The sequence below is a fragment of the Cricetulus griseus genome, chromosome 6 (genome assembly GCF_003668045.3).
Source record: "Cricetulus griseus strain 17A/GY chromosome 6, alternate assembly CriGri-PICRH-1.0, whole genome shotgun sequence".
NCBI classification, from domain to species: Eukaryota; Metazoa; Chordata; class Mammalia; order Rodentia; family Cricetidae; genus Cricetulus; species Cricetulus griseus.
In genome coordinates this window covers 56,318,086-56,336,137 of record NC_048599.1, presented here as the reverse complement: position 1 = coordinate 56,336,137, position 18,052 = coordinate 56,318,086, and the positions used below count along the sequence as shown (strand labels likewise).

At 43.1% G+C, this 18,052-nt stretch overlaps 1 protein-coding gene across 3 annotated transcripts in view; it reads right to left on the bottom strand.

Annotated features, from left to right (window-relative positions):
- Spg11 (SPG11 vesicle trafficking associated, spatacsin) overlaps positions 1 to 16,570 on the bottom strand; it is a 70,990-nt gene extending 54,420 nt beyond the window's left edge. For 2 of the 3 annotated variants that reach the window (XM_027422000.2, XM_027421999.2), the window contains exons 1-6: positions 16,280 to 16,570; positions 11,642 to 11,826; positions 10,411 to 10,632; positions 8,241 to 8,433; positions 3,740 to 3,877; positions 2,994 to 3,436 (exon numbers count right to left, since the gene is read on the bottom strand). In XM_027422000.2, coding sequence (XP_027277801.1) covers positions 2,994 to 3,436; positions 3,740 to 3,877; positions 8,241 to 8,433; positions 10,411 to 10,632; positions 11,642 to 11,826; positions 16,280 to 16,527 — 1,429 coding nt within the window. In that variant the 5' untranslated portion in view covers positions 16,528 to 16,570. The remainder of the gene's footprint in view (positions 1 to 2,993; positions 3,437 to 3,739; positions 3,878 to 8,240; positions 8,434 to 10,410; positions 10,633 to 11,641; positions 11,827 to 16,279) is intronic. The other variant, XM_027421998.2, reaches the window with a different exon arrangement.
- Positions 16,571 to 18,052: the final 1,482 nt, after the last annotated feature.

Below are 18,052 nucleotides of genomic sequence, written 5' to 3'. Positions count from 1 at the left end.
AAATCTGTGTGTGTGTGTGTGTGTGTGTGTGTGTGTGTGTGTGTGTGTTACCCTGTGTATTAACTACTATTTTACTGCTGTGATAAAACACCATGACCAAACTTGCAGAGAAAAGGGTTTATTTCACATTAAAATTTACCATCTTTCATTTCACAAAGGGCAGCTGAGGCAGGAATCTAGAGGAACTGAAGCAGCAGCCAAGGAGGAGTGCTGCTTACTGACTTGCTCCCCAGGGCTTGTTCAGCCTGCTTTCTTTTAATTTTTATTTTATGTATATGATGTTTCGCTGTATGCACATATGTGCCTGTTGGAATTCCCTGGAACTGGAATTATAGATATTGTGAGGTACCATATGGGTGCTGAGAATCGAACCCGGATCTTCTGTAAGAGCAACAAGTGCTCTTAACTGTTGAGTCATCAGTCCAGCCCCTCTGTCTGCTTTTTATAGAACCCAGTCCCACCTGCCCTGGGGTGGCACCATCCACAGTGGGCTGGGCCCTACAAAGTCAATCATGATTAAGAAAACACATCCAACCAGACTGCCTATAGACAAGTCTGTAGGACATTTTCTCAGTTGAGGTTCCTCTTCCCAGATAACTCTAGCTTGTGTCAGATTTACAAGAATAACCAACCAGGACAGTCCCAATATTGTTGTGGTGTTAATTAACTGATGCTTTATTGTGTGAGTATGTGTATGTGTGTGGACACAAGTGTGTCAAGGTGCATATATTTGAAGATCAAAGGACAATTTATCTACTATGTGGGTTCCCAGGATGGAACTCAAATGTTCAGGTTTGGTGGCAAATGTTTTTACCCAATAGGCTATCTTGCCTGCCCAAGAGTTTTATATTTAAAACACTGATCACAAGGCAAAATTTTTATAAGAACAATAGGCTAGAGAAGCAGCTTAGGAATAGAACATTTGCTTAGCATGCATGAGCCCCTGGGTTAGATCCCCAGCACTACAAAAACAAATAGTAAAAAAAAAAAAAAAAAATACCAGAAGTGCATACTATGAAATGACACTAAAATTGACATTTATACTTCACATTATCTTGTACCTGAAAACTTTATTTATAGAGGTGTCAGTTTCCTGGTTTACCAAAATAAAACAAGTAACAGCATACCTCTGGATACACAAAATGTATTAAGGGCTGAGAATGTTCCTCAGTGGTAGAGCACTTGTCTAACATGTACAATACCCTGAATTCAAGCCATAGTACCAAAGGGAGAGAGGAAGAGAGGAAGGGAGGGGGGCAGGTCACCATTCCCTGACATGGTGGCACACACCTGAAAGGCCTGCCCTTTGGAAGGCTGAGGCAGAAATATCATGGACAGTTCGTGGCTGGCCAGAGAGAACCTGCCCAAAACAGAACAAACAAAAACCAAGCTAGGTGTGGTAGCACATTCCTATAATCTTGGCCTAGAGAGACAGAGGCAGGAGAATGGCCACAAGTTTGAGACAAGTCTGGTCTACATAGCAAGTTCCTGGATGGCCAGGACTAAGTAGTGAGATTCTTTCTGCCTTTAAAAAAGCAAAATAAAATCCAGGCGGTGGTGGTGCACACCTTTAGTCCCAGAACTTGGGAGGCAGAGGCAGGTGGATCTCTGTGAGTTCAAGGTCTACAAAGTGTGTTCTAAGACAGCCAGGGCTGTTATACAGAGAAACTCTGTCTCAGAAAACAAAATAAAACAAAAACAAAAAACTAGGAGGTGAAAAAGAAACAGCAGCTGAATCCCACACAACATTAAACACCTTTGTAGCAGGTTCTAGCACCCACACTGAATGAGGGCATCTTAGATGTGAACTGCTCTGCAACTGCAGCACAGAGGTCAGAGGTCAGGGGACGTGCAAGAAAAGACCAACCAGCAATACAGCAGCCACCAGAGAACCCCAACTTCACCCCAACACTTAAGTTTCTATACCGAAAGGCAGATCCAAATTTTGTATAAATCTGTCATTTTGTACTTTGTATTTATGTTGTCTGTTTTAAAAGCCTACGCTAGTGGTGTAGGCCTCTAGTTCTAAGAACCAGAAGATACAGACGGTAGGATCAGAGTTTTTGTTTTTTGTTTGTTTTGTTTTTTCAAGACAGAGTTTCTCTGTGTAGCCCTGGCTGTCCTGGAACTACCCGTAGACCAGGCTGGCCTTCACCTCACAGATCTGCCTGTGTCTGCCTCCCAAGCCTAGCCTAGGATCAGTGTTTAATGCCAGCATCAGTTACACACACAGCAAATTGGAGGTCAGCTGGGGCTATGTGAGACCCTGCTTTGAAGCCAAATAAAGTAAATCCCCAGTCAGTGCCAACCAAAATGAACATGCAGCACACACATGGCCCATATCAGCTATCTTGTAACTTCTGCTGTGTAGACTCAAGTCACAGGAGGTTTCTCCAAGTTAAAAATTTTATATTACCCTCTCTATCTAGTATTAACATTTAGCCGAAGAGAAATAATTTAAATTAAACACAGGGCTGGAGGGATGGCTCAGTGGTTAAGAGCACTGGGTGCTCTTTCTGAGGAGCCAGGTTCAATTCCCAGCACCCAGATGGCAGCTCACAACCATCTGTAACTTCAGATCCAGGTGATTTGATGGCCTCTTCTGGCCTCTGCTGGCTCCAAGCATGCATGCTGACAAAACACCACAAACATAAATTACAGCACATGAGGCAATGTTAACAGAGAATAACACCAAGCTTCCTCCTAGAATAAGTGCCACTTTGCAGTAAGACTGGGCAGGTGCTGGCACCAAGGCATCAGAAGGGAAATGCACCAAGAGGTCACATGTTGGGCTGGCAAGATAGCTCAGTGTGTAAAAGACCTCCAAGTCTGATCCACATGGATGAAAGAGACAACCAACTTCCACAAGTTGTCCTTGACCTCCACATGAGTGCTTTGGCATTCATTCACACACACACACACACACACACACACACACACACACACACACACACACACTCGGTGTATTCCAATCAGATATGAGACATGCTCACCTGTCAAAACAAGGCACAGCTGCTGGTTCCCACTGCTATCCACAGGAGTACACTTCTGGCTGAGAGAAAAACACTGCGTGCTCTGGGTCTCCAGGTCCCAGAGGACAATGGTGCAGCTGGTTGTTCCTACTGCCCAGGTAAACAGTGCAGTAAATGCAGTCACAGACATACACTTGAGCTCTGCGGGCTGCTCTTGTTCGCTCAGGTGCATTGTCTTCCACAGTCCTGGATCACTAGTCCTGATGTGCCCCTTCTGTGGAAAAGCGCACTGGCGACACGTGGCATCCCCCGGGATGAAAATGTGGTTTGGCACAACGGGAGTGTGGTTACCAGATTCTGGGGACTCCAAACGTAAAACACCCTGGAACCACGGAGCACAACAGGAAACCTCTGGTTTTGAGCTCCTTGTTTCACTCAGTGATGACAGCTGGGCCCTCCAAGACCTGGAAGACAGGGCAGTGCTTAACACCATTACAGGAAGGGCACCAAGTCAAACACCAGCCAGGGTAACGACACTGGGAATGGCAGCTTCCACCTGTGGTCCCAGCACTTAGGAGGCAGAGGCAGGAGGATCATTCTGAGTTCAAGGTCAGCCTACTCTACATAGCAAGCTGGAAGCCAGCTAGGAGTATATTGCCTCCAAACAAATAAATAAATAGTATCTGCCATGTAGAGACTTTTCATGAAATATAATGCCAGAAAGACAAAAAAAATGAAAATACACTAAATCCTAAAAGCGTTTATACCTATCAACTTGAAAGGAAACTTTGGTCAGTTTCATGTTGTGGACAGAGTTAGCAAGGTCGTCCTCATCTATTCCAGTGAGCCCTTCAATTGGAAGGTCTTCCAGTGTTCTTTCACACAGTAGGTGTCCTGGGTGTTGCCTACATTGGAAAAGAATGATAGCTGTATCAAAAAAAAAAATGATAAACAACCCCAAATTTGTATCACAAGTGCTTCTGGGTTTGTGTGTATGTGCTTTTTATTTTCTGGTTTTTTGTTTGTTTGTTTTTTGTTTTTTGCTTTTTTTTGTCCTGTTGGTTTTATCCTTTTGTTTGTTTGTCTTGATTTTTTTTTTTTTGAGAAAAGTGAGGGAGGGATAGACAGAGAGAAACACACACACACACACACAGAGAGAGAGAGAGAGAGAGAGAGAGAGGGAGAGAGAGAGAGAAAGAGAGAGAGAGAGCATACAATGGGGTAGGCAGGGAGGTGGAGAGGATCTGGGAAGAGCTGGGAAAGGGAAGGAATAAGATCAAAAAAATTGTATAAAATTTCTTAATAAAAATGGACATGGGATACAGTGAAGAATGGCATAAATGTTATATTCCCAAGATTGTAGTCTCTCTAACCTCCCATGTAGAACAGTGATAAAGTCAGTATCAAGAATTTGACTCTGTGGGCTGGAGAGATGGCTCATCGGTAAAGAGCATTGGCTGCTGTTCTGAGAATTTGGGTTCAATTCCCAGCATCCACATGGTGGCTTCTAACCATGTGTAACTCCAATCTCTACAAGCACTGTACACACAGGGTACACAGACATATGTGCAGGCAAAACACCCTTCTATACAAAATAATAAAATAAATTTCACAACACCAATAATTGCTCTGTGCAGTAGTTCATTTCACAAAGTAGGAAGAACATTCACAGTCCAGCACATTGCAGCTGTCATGCTGATTTACATAGACTCTTAAGTCTTTCAGCAACCTTCTAGAAGTATAACCCACTTCACAGATACAAACACTTAGGCTTGAGAGAAACATAGAACCAGTCTAATTTAACCATAAAGCTTGGGGTTTATTTTTTTTAACACTTATTTACTTATTTTGGGGGTGGGATAGAGAGGATTCAGGCATTCCACAGAATGCACGTGGAAGTCACATTTCGCCAGCCCAAAGCTAAGGTTTCGTCATACCATAACAAAGCAAGATTTAGGCCAGAGTCAGTAAATGAACAACAACTGCAAAACAATTTGTGTGTGAGAGTTGAGATGGGACAGTTGTGTGGAAAGAGGGCTAGCGCATCTAAGAAACTGTGGTCGCCAGAGCACAGCTAACAAGAAGCACGATGGAGTGGCATGAAGCCAGAGAGCTGGCAGGAGACAGATGGTTCAGAGCCTTGTGGGCTATTAAGGGAAGTTTAACTTTCATTTTTAGGGGAAAAGGCAGCTAAAGAAGGGTTTAGGCAGGACTACAACATGATCATGTGCAGAATATAGCCAGGGAGAGGGGAAAGCGTTTAATGTCATTACACACTTCGGGAGTGTTGAACTTGGAAGGTATTATGTTGACATATGTCACAGGGGTGTTGAAACGTGAGTGTGGCTGAACCACTGATGAGACAGACATTTTAACGATGCCATGTTAACTACTTTGGAGAAAATGGGTTTAGGGGATGAGGACAGACACAAGGAGACTGACCAGGTGTTTGTTAAAGCAATTCAGGTAAGAAGACAGTGATATGGCTTGGGGTAGAAACAGACTGGAGAGAAGACAGCCTGGAGAGACACCCAGGAGGAGAATGGCTGCTCCTTGTTTGTTAACTGGACGTGGACCTGATACTGAAAAGAGACTGTAAATATAGAAAAGAAAGGGAAATAGAGAAAGGTCTGAGGGGGTGGGGAGAGGAAGGGATGAAACTTCACTAAACACAGGGAGCAAAAAGCTAAAGGAGGTCTCACTAGACATCAGATGGCTTGTATTCCCTTTAAAATGTAGGAGGCAAGGTCACTTAAGAAAAGGGAGGAGTAAAGAGCTAGCAGGTCTGAGGAAAAATAGAGGGTTAAAAACATTTTTGTAAGTCCAGGTATGGTGGTACACACACCTATAATCCTAGCCCTGGGAGGCAGAGGCAGGCAGACCTTGAGTTTGAGGCCAGTCTGGACTAGAGAGCAAAACTTTCAAAAACAAAACAAAACAAAACAAAACAAACAAAAAACTACAAAAAGGGGTTGGTGAACACTGTTTTTGCAGTTTTCTCACAAATGCAAAATTGCTTGGGTGTAGGTACTGCAAAAATAGAATAAAGATTTCATTCATGATTGATATTTTGGCAGGCCAAGTGCTACCATGGAGCAAGAGCAAAAGTTTAGAGTTCGTGCAAGAAACTGACTAAAACAATGGATCACAAAATCCATGCTTGAAAAGGGAGGGAAGTGAAGACAGGGGGAGGGGAAGCACAGAAGGTCAGTTAGCTGGAAATCCCAGTGAGGTCAGAGAGCAGGTACTTGGGTAAGCCAGGTAAAAATTTGGGGAATTGTGTTGAGTGGTGTAGAACAGTGATATGGAGGAGTGATTCCAAAGGCTGACAAAGCCCAGAGTTTGGCCATGAGAATGGACAGCTAAGATAAAATGGGAGGAAAAGTCACTCGCGGTGAATCAAAAGAAGAAAAAAAAAAAAAAAAACTAAGCTACTCAGGAGGCTGAACTGGGATGATAACTTCAGCCCAGGAGCTCAGGGACCACCCTGAACAACAAACCAGCAAGGTCCCATCTCAAACAGGAGAAAAAGATTGAAAAAACACACTATTAGATGGATTCTCAAAGAGCATTTGCAAGCTTTATTGGAAAAAATAAAAAAAGAACTATATAAAATTACACAGTTAAGCGCTAACCCAGCTCAGGAGTGGGAAGTGCCACACACACTGAAGAGGAGAAAGTCATGAGTAAGTCTAAGACTCTGGTCGAGAGAGCGCCTGTGAGTACAGGAGTTCAAGAAAGAGCTGTACATGTCAGTGGAGTCCCAAAGGACAGACTGGACAGGAGAAACGGTTACTATTCTGTATTAGGGAAAGAAACATTAGCACAAGGCAGGAACGACAAACACATCTGGACTTCAGAGTACTCTCGGAAAAATAAGTACAGTCAACTCCAGAGAAATGGCATTAAACAGCATTTGTGAAATGATAAACACAGATCACTTGCTTAGTTGGACAGACTGGTCCCTAAGTTAGTTGTGGGGTGTAGGACAGAGCTCTGAAACATACACGGCATGTGATGAGGTGACTAGGCTTCCTTTCCCCACCATTCATGCTGTTTCCAATGAGTGATCAGGAGACATTCTACATACACAGCATATGACTGATGAGTGAAATCAGCCTATGAAATCAGACGAGAGCAGTTTGAGGAAACAAAGTGCCCCACTCAAAGATTTAAAAACAAGGCCAGACATGAGAGCCACTCTTGTGATCCCAGCACTTAGGAGGCTGAAGCAAGAAGACAGGAGTTTGAGAGCAGCCTGGCCTGCATAGTGAGACCTTATATTAAACAAACAAACAAAAATAAATAAATAAATCAGATCACAACATCTCCCCTAATTGAAATTCCATTGATATCTACTCATTTTTTAGAATAAGGTAAATCATAAATAAGTAAATAGCCATTTAGAACAAACTGGGGCTTGGAGTTTATCTCAGTGGTAGAGTGCTACGACTGGGGTTCTGGGTTTGAACCCTAGAAAACATTACAGCTGTAAAGATACCTGGCAGGTATATAAAAATAAATGTACTCTTTTTTATGAACCAACAATAGGCAATAAAACTCAGCAAAAACATTCCCAACTACTCACGTATTTATCTTATTCATATCAAGTAATAATCAAAGGACTAAGTGGTTTTGAATGGCCCTACATATTGTTAGCTCATAAATGTTGAAAGGCTTTTTCAGATCATCAAGTTATATAAGAAGATTATAAGAATATAAAATCAACAGCAGCTAGCAAGCTCATGGAAAAGCAACATAAGTAAGTATTCAGCATTGCTGAGGTTCTTAGAAGGCCACAGAGGGAAACACCCATGGAAATCCCCAGGCAGAAAAGCTAGCTGAATATATCTTGTCATACTCCTTTAAGAGGAACATGAGCCCCAGTGCAGCCAGGATCCCAAGCCACAAAAACAGCAAATCCAACATCAGGTAATTTCCATTCCCTTCTACTCTTAAATGGGACAAGGAAGAGGTGCTATGTGAAAGTGGGGGTTTTTAAACTGTACAACCCTGATTATTTATTTATATGACATAACCCCATACAATACCACTTAAATTGAAACCAAACCTTTGCTATACAAGCCAAAATACAAAGGCAACCAGCAGTCATTTATATATATTCTTTACAGTAACAATCTTTATATAGGAGCCATAATGAGATATAACTGCATAGAAAACTGCTTTTAAAAAAAGAGCCAATGAGTCTATTTTAAGCCTTTTGTGGGTCTATTTACAGCAAATGAGAAATTTGAGTCATCTGCGTACCTGAAATACAAATTTAGGTTAACAGCAACAGCAGTGTTGGATGAACTGACAATCACCAAAACATCTAAGTCTTCAGACACTTTCAATGAGGTAAAGGAAGAAACGTTGGCTGCTTCCTGCTGCTCAGAGTCTTCTTGGAGAAGAGCCAAGTCCACATGAGCTACATGCATGCCATCAACAGTGTCAAAAATATCTTTGAGCTAGAGTTAAAGAAACACCTATTTTATATATAGGACCCTTGAAGTCCCAGAATGGGAAGAGCTATTGTGCAGATTGCTACAACCTTGCAGGTCTAGCAGAAGGGCTGGAAACTGACGCTTCCTCCAATGTGGTAACCAGATGACTATGGAGCCTGTGGAATAACATGCTGATGTGTCCAATCTGCTGTTCCAGATGCCGAGGCACCATTTCCCAGGGTACACCCTATTTAACAATACCCAAATATTATCATCTCAACATGTAACCAACATTAAAAGCTGAGATACTTTATTTTCTTGTAAGCCACCAAAATATGTTACACTTAGAAAACAACTAACTTTGGATACTAAATTTTCTCTCTCTCCCTTCCTCCCCCTTCCCTTTCCTCTCTCTCTTTCCCTTCCCTTCCTCCCCGCTTCCTTCCTTGGCTTTTTGAGAAAAGTGTTTCTCTATGTAGACCCAGCTGTCTAGGAACTTGCTCTATAGACCAGGCTGGCCTTGAACCCACAGATCCACCTACCTCTGCTTCCTGAGAGCTGGGATTAAAGGCACGAGCCACCACTTTTGTGCTTGGACACTAAATTTTCATCAGAAATATCTCACCAATATTTAGACCCCAAGAGTTATAATTGCAACACCAAGAGAAACTGGGCAGGGGATGAAACTAAGTAAATAGAGTGCTTTTCTAGCTCAAGGAAGCCCTGGGTTCAATTCTCCAATACTATGAAATCTGAGCATAATGGCTCAAGCCTGCTATCCTAAGACTTAGGAGGTAGATGCAGAGGACCAGGAGCCAAAGGAGCATCCTTGGCTAAATATAGAGTACAAGCTCACCCTGTTAATTTTTTTAAGTCTGAAAAAATTACATTTATTCTAAATATACTTAAACTCCCTGATAGCCAAACCAAGTAAGTGTCCATATGCTTAGACAATTTCAGATGGTCAGCCTCACACTCCTGGCACCTACTGCAGTAGACAACAAATTTGGAAATAAAAATTAAGTCAGTTTAGTATTTTATGACATTTCTTTGTGAAAAACAATATGTCTAAAATAGAAAAAGCATCCCTTAAAAGCATCCCTTATGGAGGCTGGGTCAGAGGCTAGCTACAAAGTAGGCTGCAGGTTGAGTTCTAGACCAACCTCAGTTACAGAGATCCTGTTTCAAAAGCCCAAAATACAAGGATGTGGTAGAACAGGCTTTTAATCTCAATGGTCAAGAGTCAGAGGCAGGGGGATCTCTGCAAATTGAGAGGCAGTTGGCCTACACAGTGAGGCCCAGGCTAGTGAGTGCTGTATAGTAAGACTTGGCCTCAAAAAATAAGTAAACAAAGGGCCAGGGATTGTAGCTCAGTGCTAGAACATAGCACTCGTGATGCCTCAGGGTGAACCCCCAAAACCATAAAGAAAGGGGGATCATCCATCCCTTTACTCCAGAAATAAAAATCTCAAAAATCATATAAAAGTTCATTTTTAAACCTTCAATAATTTTACTGCTAGATACAAAGTATAGTATTTTCAAAAGCTGTTAACACTTATACAAATCATTCATTAAAATGATGTAATTATCTGGGTGTGGTAACGCATACTGATTGCCCCAGTATTTGGGCATTTGAGGCCTCAAAAAAAAAAAAAAAAAAGATGGAATCATCATTGGATAAAGTAAGTTATATTCATGTGGAAAACGCATGCATTATATCATAAGCAATCATGCACGTTAACTGACACTTAAGAAATACAGTTTGGGTAAATAAATAAAGAATACAAATATGGGGAAGATTATTATGACAAAAAGAATATTTCCGTACATTGAAAAATATAAAGTAATGTAGTTGAGTATTTTATGAGCGTATTTATAAAAACTAATTGCGCTCCCTTCACTCCAGCTCCCCCAAGTGAAAGTGTAGAAAGTCTCATCTTTCTACATATTCTTTTCCCCTACACATTAATCAACATGTCTATGACCAAGGATACAGATCCAGCCTAATGTACTCAGAACAAAAAGAAGTCCCCTGCAGAGCTGTGTGTCAATAATGGTGTCTGCTGTCTGTGCCGGCAAGAGCAGAGGGAAGCAGTCCAGTACACTCCCAGATTCTCTCCCGGCAAATACAATGCGGAGAATGAGACATCTGTTGATGAGCAGTAATGCTGTCTTGTTGTGAAATGACAGAATTCTCAAAGATTTGAAGGAAATACCTGTGAAACAAAAGGATAATATCTCAAACTCATCAATCATACTTTTACAGTTGGTAGATGTGATCTTATAAACATAGAAAAAAACAGATAAAACAAAAAAGGAAACTCCACTTATTCCAACTCAGAGGTTACTGTTCATGTCTGTTCATAGGCATTAGGAGGTAGGTGAAGATAAATAAAGATGGCTCACAGTGCCCCAGGGTTCTTTTTGTTTAAGCCTGAGGTCTTAAAGCACACCAGAAGGTGGATTCAGAAAGGCAGAGTTATCCCTGAGATCACACCAAGTCAATCAGACACTTTTTTCCTTAAGGAAAAAGAAGGAACCTTATAGTCAAGGGTAGAAAGGATGTCACTGTCTTAAAATTAGAGGTCCAGGCCAGGCGGTGGTAGCTCACGCCTTTAATCCCAGCTCTCGGGAGGCAGAGGCAGGCAGATCTTTGTGAGTTCAAGGCCAGCCTGGTCTACAAAGTGAGTTCCAAAACAGGCTACAAAGCTACACAGAGAAATGGTTTCAAAAAACAAAACAAAACAAAAATTAAGAGGCCCAGAAGCTGGGATTTCTGTTCCCTGCCTGCAGCTTATCAGGCCAAGACAGTCAACAGCTCTATAACCAGTTTAGGTCAGCACTGTCTAGTAAAATATAAGAGTCATCATTAATCCATGAGAGAGATATGATTCAGTGCGACTAACAGCCAAAGAAATGGGAGAAATAATTTAATATATATTATTTAACTTATATTATGATATATTAATATAATATATATCATATGTTAATACAATATAAAGTATTGATTAATATACTAATTTAACTTATTAAATAATTGCATATAACATTTAATTAACTTCTCATAAAAGACTGTGGCTAGCTGGTCATGGTGGCACACTCCTGAGATCCCAGCACTTGTGAAGCCGATGCAGGGGGATCACATTTGAGGGCAGCCTCCACTGCACAGTCAGACTGTGTCTCAGAAAAGGAAACGAAAGTCACAAACTTAAGCATGACACTTACTGACTCCTTGATCTTCAATGAGCTTTTGCAGTGTCCTCCCACAACAGCTGTGTAATAAGGTTGCATCGCATCCTCCATCTTTCAGATCAAATTCATATGCGAGCAGTTCATACTCTTCGCTAACAGCAAGCAGCTTGGGCTTGTCTGTGGATATGCTGCTGTCATGAGAATCCTCCCACACGAAGCTAAGAAAAAAAATCTAGACTTACTGTATTTCAACAGCCACTCCAATTTACCACAATAGCGGGGATCAAGGGGCAGAACAAGGAGAGCTTAGTTCACTCGACAGCACCGATTCTGCAATCTAACTTAGGAGGAAGAAAACTACTTCAGGACCCTCTTCCTTCTCCTCACTTCTCACCACTCTGCCCCTCTACACTAAGAGTGAGGGTGAAGTGAGCACAGGACAAGAAACTGTTTCCTTCTACTCCTTCAGTGTTTTAGAAGTCTCTTTTTTAATCCATTCTTTTACCTTAAGCATCAACTGGTATTTTTTAAGAGATTGTCATTATGAATGATAAATACCAACAACCAATTTTTTTTTTTTTTTGAGACAGGGTGTCTCAGTGTAGCCTGGGCTGTCTTAGTACTTGCTATGTAGACCAAGCTGGCCTTGAACTCACAGAAACCTGCCTGCCTCTGCCACCTGAGTGTTGGGATTAAAGGTGTGTGCCAACAGGACTAGCGGTAACTTTATAACTTATAAATATATTACTTATTACAATTAATGAAATAGGTTTATAAAGCTGGAGAGATAGCTCAGTGGTTAAGACCACCTGCTCACAACTATCAGTGACTCCAATTCCAGGGAATCTGATGCCCTCTATGGTCCTGCAGGCACCAGGCACATGGTACACATACATACATGCAGGCAAACACTTGACACATGCAATAAATAAATGTTTTAAATGGGCTTTAACTGAGTTGAACTATTTCAGATTTTATTTATTTATTTGTTTATTTATTTATTTCTTGGTTTTCTAAGACAGGGTTTCTCTGTGTCTTTGGAGGCTGTCCTGGAACTAGCTCTTGTAGAACAGGCTGGTCTCAAACTCACAGAGATCTGCCTGCCTCTGCCTCCCGAGTGCTGGGACTAACAGCGTGTGCCACCACTGCCTACCTATTTCAGAATTTAAAAAGTGATTCTTTACATCTACAGTCTTTGAATACTCCAGAATATTATGGTACTTAGCAACTCTGCCCAACAGAACTTTGTGGCAATGGAAATGTTATTTTTTATTCTAGTACTGCTCAAGGCAGCCAACAACCACCAGGCAGATATGGCTAACAAAGCACTTCAACCGTGGATACTCAAACCAATGAACTGGATTTTAAAGGTCATTTTAACAGCCATATGTGGCTAATGGCTATCATACACAGTAACCAGTATGGGCTAACAAGGATGGAGAGACACCAACTGTAGTTAATTACATTTAAAATAAATGTAAGGGGTGGGGAAGGTGGCTCAGGGGTTATGGAACTGACTCCATCAGCTTGAGAATGGCAGTCTGGATACTCAGAACCCATGTAGAAGTCAGGCAGGCATGGTAGCCCGGCCATCTGTGATACCAGCACTCAGAAGAAAGAAGCAAGAGATCCTGGGGACAAGCTAACTAGACCAGTCAGATACTGTGAGTTCCTGTTTTCAGACAGAAACCTTGCCTCCGGAAATGAATGGAGAGCCAGCAATGGCTCAGCAGGAAAAGGCGCCTGCATGTAAGCCTGGCAACCTGAGTTGGATCCCTGAAACCCATGTGAAGGTGGACACACAGAACCAACTCCACAGAGCTGTTTTCTGACCTCCACAATCTGTGCTGCGCCATGGGTTCGTGAGAATGTGCACACACACCCAAAACTAATAATAAAATTTAAAATGTATTGTGGAGAACAATCTACGAAGATATCCGATATCAATGTTAGGCCTCCACATGTACACATACACACACATGTAAAAATAAACAAAAAAGGGCCCAAGCCAGGCATAGCAATGTGTACACATTATCCTAGCTCCTCAGAAGGCTGAGGAAGGAGGGTCTCTTGAACCCAGGAACTGGACAGCCTAAGCGGCATAGCAAGACTATCACTAAACACATGGAGTCAAATGTGGTGGCTCAACAATAATCACATTCTTCAGTGACTAAGGAGGGAAGATTAAGGTTTGAGGCCAGTCTGGGCTACAGAGAAATACCGTATCTCAAAATCAGTCAGTAGGGCCTGACTCTGAGAACAATGCAGTTGAAGAGATGAGGCTACCACTCTGATAGCTTCAACTTCTTTTAAAACCTTTTTTTTTTTCCAGAATGGGGTGTCTATTAAGTCCTTATTAGAAAGGTGGTGTACACCTTTAATCCCAGCACTTGGGAGGCAGAGGCAGGTGGATCTTTGTGAGTTTGAGGCCAGCCTGGTTTATAGTGAGTTCCAGGACAGCCAGGGCTACAAAGTGAAACCCTGTCTTGAAACCCCCCCCAAATGACTGACAGTTCACATTTCTGATTTTTATATAATGATTTTTTTTCACAAACACCTAATTTTTGTTCACATTGAAAATTTGGGAAATAACCTAAATATTAACTATGGAAAAGGTTAAACAAAGTAAAATATTTAAAGGCACTGTGCTTTCCCAAAGGGAGAACATTGTGCCATTCCATTAAGATCATTATTGTCCATGTGGACAATTCTACCACATAGAAAGGAAATTTGATGAAAGGAACATATGATACACAATAACCCAAACAATATAAAACAGACCTATGCGAATGTGCTGATGCAGTACTCCCACACTACTGGAAAGACCTAAAGAAGAGGATCAAGAGTCAGAAGCTAGCCTGGGTTACACAGGAGAGCCAGTCTCAAAAAAAAAAAAAAAAAAGGAGGCAGCCCAGCCCAGTGGATAAGAGCAGCTCCTGCTTTTCTTGAGGATCCATGTTCAGATCCTAGCACCCACACTGGGCAGTTCATACCTGCCTGCAGCTCCAATTCCAGAGGCTGACACCCTCTTACAGCCTCCACAAGCACTCACACACATGTGGCACGAGCACACACACATACAAGCACATAAAAATGAATCTTCAAAAAACAAGTAAGATTAAAACCTATATATTTTGTGAAAAATAGGACACAAACCATAACTTCTAAAACATTGTCTTTGTTTTTACTCTACAGCATATTTTAACTAAAAAATTCAGTTCAATTAGAACTTTTAAAAAATGGGCTGGAGAGATAGCTCTGAGGAAAAGCATGAGGTTTGACCCCAGCATCTGCATCCAAAGCCAGCATGTAGCTCACACCTCTGATCCCAGCACTGAGAGAGGCCTGCTGGCCAGAGAGAGTATAGCCAATTCAGCCCATCCAGGAGCTCCAGGTTCTGAGAGGCTCCATCTTAAAAAAAAAATAAGGTGACAGAGGAGACACCTACATTGACCCCTAGCCTCCACATATGTACACACACACACACACACACACACACACACACACACACACACACACACACACAGAGCAGACATGTGAACATTCATGGGGGGGGGGAGGAGATTGGGCGTGGTGATGCATGTTTATAATTCCAGCACTGGAGAAGCAGAGGTAGGACTAGTCCATAGCCATCCTTGGTTCAAGGCCAGTCTGAGCTCTATGAGACCTTATGAGCTAAGGCTTATTTATCTCAAGGGGAGGATTTAGCAAACTAGTCTTGTATATACCAAGCTGTTATAGAACTTGGAAGATTCCAAAGTGAGAAACTTCTTGGCTATACAGTCTCATACAGACTGGTCCTAAGATACGTCCCATTATTTAAAAGGTCAGCATATATTGAGGGCACTCCTAAACTTTATGATGTAAACTGTCCCCCTTGGATCAAGATTAATGAAAATGGATAGTAGTACATTATTGCAATTGTCTCTCTCAATCAATCGGAGCCTGTGTCTAAGAAACAGCAGACATGCCAGGCATGGTGATACAAGCCTGTAATGTCAGCATTAAAAAAGTTTAAACAGGAGGATTGTGAATTGCAAGCCAGCTATCTAGATTGTGATTCAAATATGGAAAAAGCAGAACTGGGACAGCTCAGTGACCCCAGAGCCCTTGCATTGAGTGGGCAAGTTTAAGGAGAAGCGGGGGAGAAGGGCTATGTTTGTAAGAAAACATTATTTGGGGAACAAAGATGGATATTTGAAATTATTTAGAAGTAAGCCTCATCTGACACCTTTAAACCAAGTCAGGTGTGGTAGCTTACGCAGAGGCAGGCAGATCTCTATAGGTTCGAGCCCAGCCTAGTCTATGTCTCAAGTTCTAGGACTGCCACAGCTCCATTGTGAAGAGGAGGGTGCGGGTAAGGAAGACTTCCTCCTTTCTGTAACAATCAGTTTGAAGTTAAAAGAATCAGCGCCTGGGCTGGGACCCGTTCGGGGTTCGCAGAAGCTATGGAGGAGTGGGCTGTCTTCTCTGCCCACCCAGGAAGTGAGGTAAGGAGATTCGACAAGGTGAACATTTCACACCTGGGGATGCACGGGGTTCCGAGAGGAATGGGGCTCAATTGTCAGGTGTTTCCCCGCTGTCACCCCTCGGCCACCAACGGCTCAAGTGTCAGACCCCTCCCACGCTCCGCCGCTGTCCAGCACTCCACAGCCGTCCCGCAGCACTTACTGCCCAAAGGGGCCTTGGAGGCAGCAGCTGCTTCCACCCCGACTGCCCGGCGCCAGGGAGAGCACTTGGAGACTGCCCGCAGCCGTCAGGCTCCCCAGGGCCTCCTGCTCTCGGTGCAGCTGTGCCCGCGATCCCAGCTGCGCCGTCTCCTTGGCAGGAATCTGCACCAGCAGCATAGGTAGAACCCGCTCCATGGCCCCGGCACGGCCGGGGGAGGCAAGACTTCCGGGCCCCGGCTTGGCAGTCATCTTGGCCCAGGTGTTCCTTCCGGCAGAGGCGCCCGCATGCGTCACGGACATGCGCCGTGTTTTGTACCTTGTGACAGTCATCTGAACTGCGAGGCGGTCTCTAGCCAGTAAGCGTCTAGCCGGAAGAGCCACGCCCGCCGCCCGCCCGCCCCTCCCCTCCCTCAAGTAAACAAACTCTAGTCCTTTCGGTTGCGCTCTCCTGTGCCGAGGCCTCGGAAAACCCAGTCGCTGGCCCCACTTCACCTTTTGTGTTATTGTTTTGTGCCCTTGTTTGGCCCAACACTCGTGCGGTTTTCTTGGCGGCAAGGACTCTGATAGTCTAGAACCGTTAAAGAACCCCGAAAAAAACAAAAAACCGAACAACAAAAAAACCAGGGCCACAAAACAACCCCCCCCCCCCAAGGCTTCAAGAAATCTGCCCCATGGAATTTTGCAAAGCAGCCATTCCCATCAGATGCCCCAGAGCCTGGAGTTTACAAAAGCAAGCAATCTGATTCCTCACCCACCAGGCAGTTTTGAAGAGCAGTTTACCCCAAAACCATTCACTAGGCCCTTCCTCCTGACTACAAAAACTGATTTTCAGACCCTGCACACTGTGAGTTTTCTTGGATACCCAGTCTCAGGGTTTGGGGGTGCCAATCTCTCAGACCAATAGACCTCCTTTTGGGGGCAAAAAAATCTATTCTTAATGCTCCTACATTGAGGATTCTATTTCTCTTTTCCTTTTCGTTTCTTTTCTCTTTTTTGGTTTTTCGAGACAGTGTTTCTCTGTGACTTTGGAAGCTGTCCTGGAACTCGCTGTTGTAGACCGGGAGGCTGGTCTCAAACTCAAGAGATCGGCCTGCCTCTGCCTCCTGAGTGCTGGGACTAAAGGTAAAGGCGTGTGCCACCAATGCCCGGCGAGGATTCTATTTCTTAAAATCATGAAGGTTAACGTGAATATTGGAGTCAAATGATATCCTTTGTAGCAGCTCACCTCTCAATTCCTTCTGTTTTTCTCAGGAAAGTACAATCCGATATAGAAAAGAAAGGGGGGAGAGCCGAGAGGTGTTGGAAGGCATTTGGGAGAAACCGAACAGTACCTTGTTAAGTAAAGGCTCCCTAGTGGCCCTACAGCAGCATACTCCTTCACAGGGGCATGCCTCCATGCTTAGTTAGTCTTGGTAACACGGCCACTTCCATGATCTGAACATTTTTCACTCAGCTGCAGTGTCTATTATTGCACCGTCCTGGCTCATCCAGTATAAAGCCTTTCTCAACTCCAGTCACTCCCAAATCATCCCATGTTTCCCCACAGTATTTATGACTAATTGATATTTTCTGTCAATTCCTGCCCAACCTCTGTGTAAACCTGAAAGTATCAGAGATTTGTGTACCAATTTTACCCTCCTACCTAGAACCCAGCCTGGCTCATAAAGGTACTCCAGTGTTCTTTGATTGCAGGACTTCATTTGACAAAATGCAACCAAGCATTTCCTATGCCAAGGAAGATGCTTATATCTAAATCTCTCAGCCTTAGCACAAC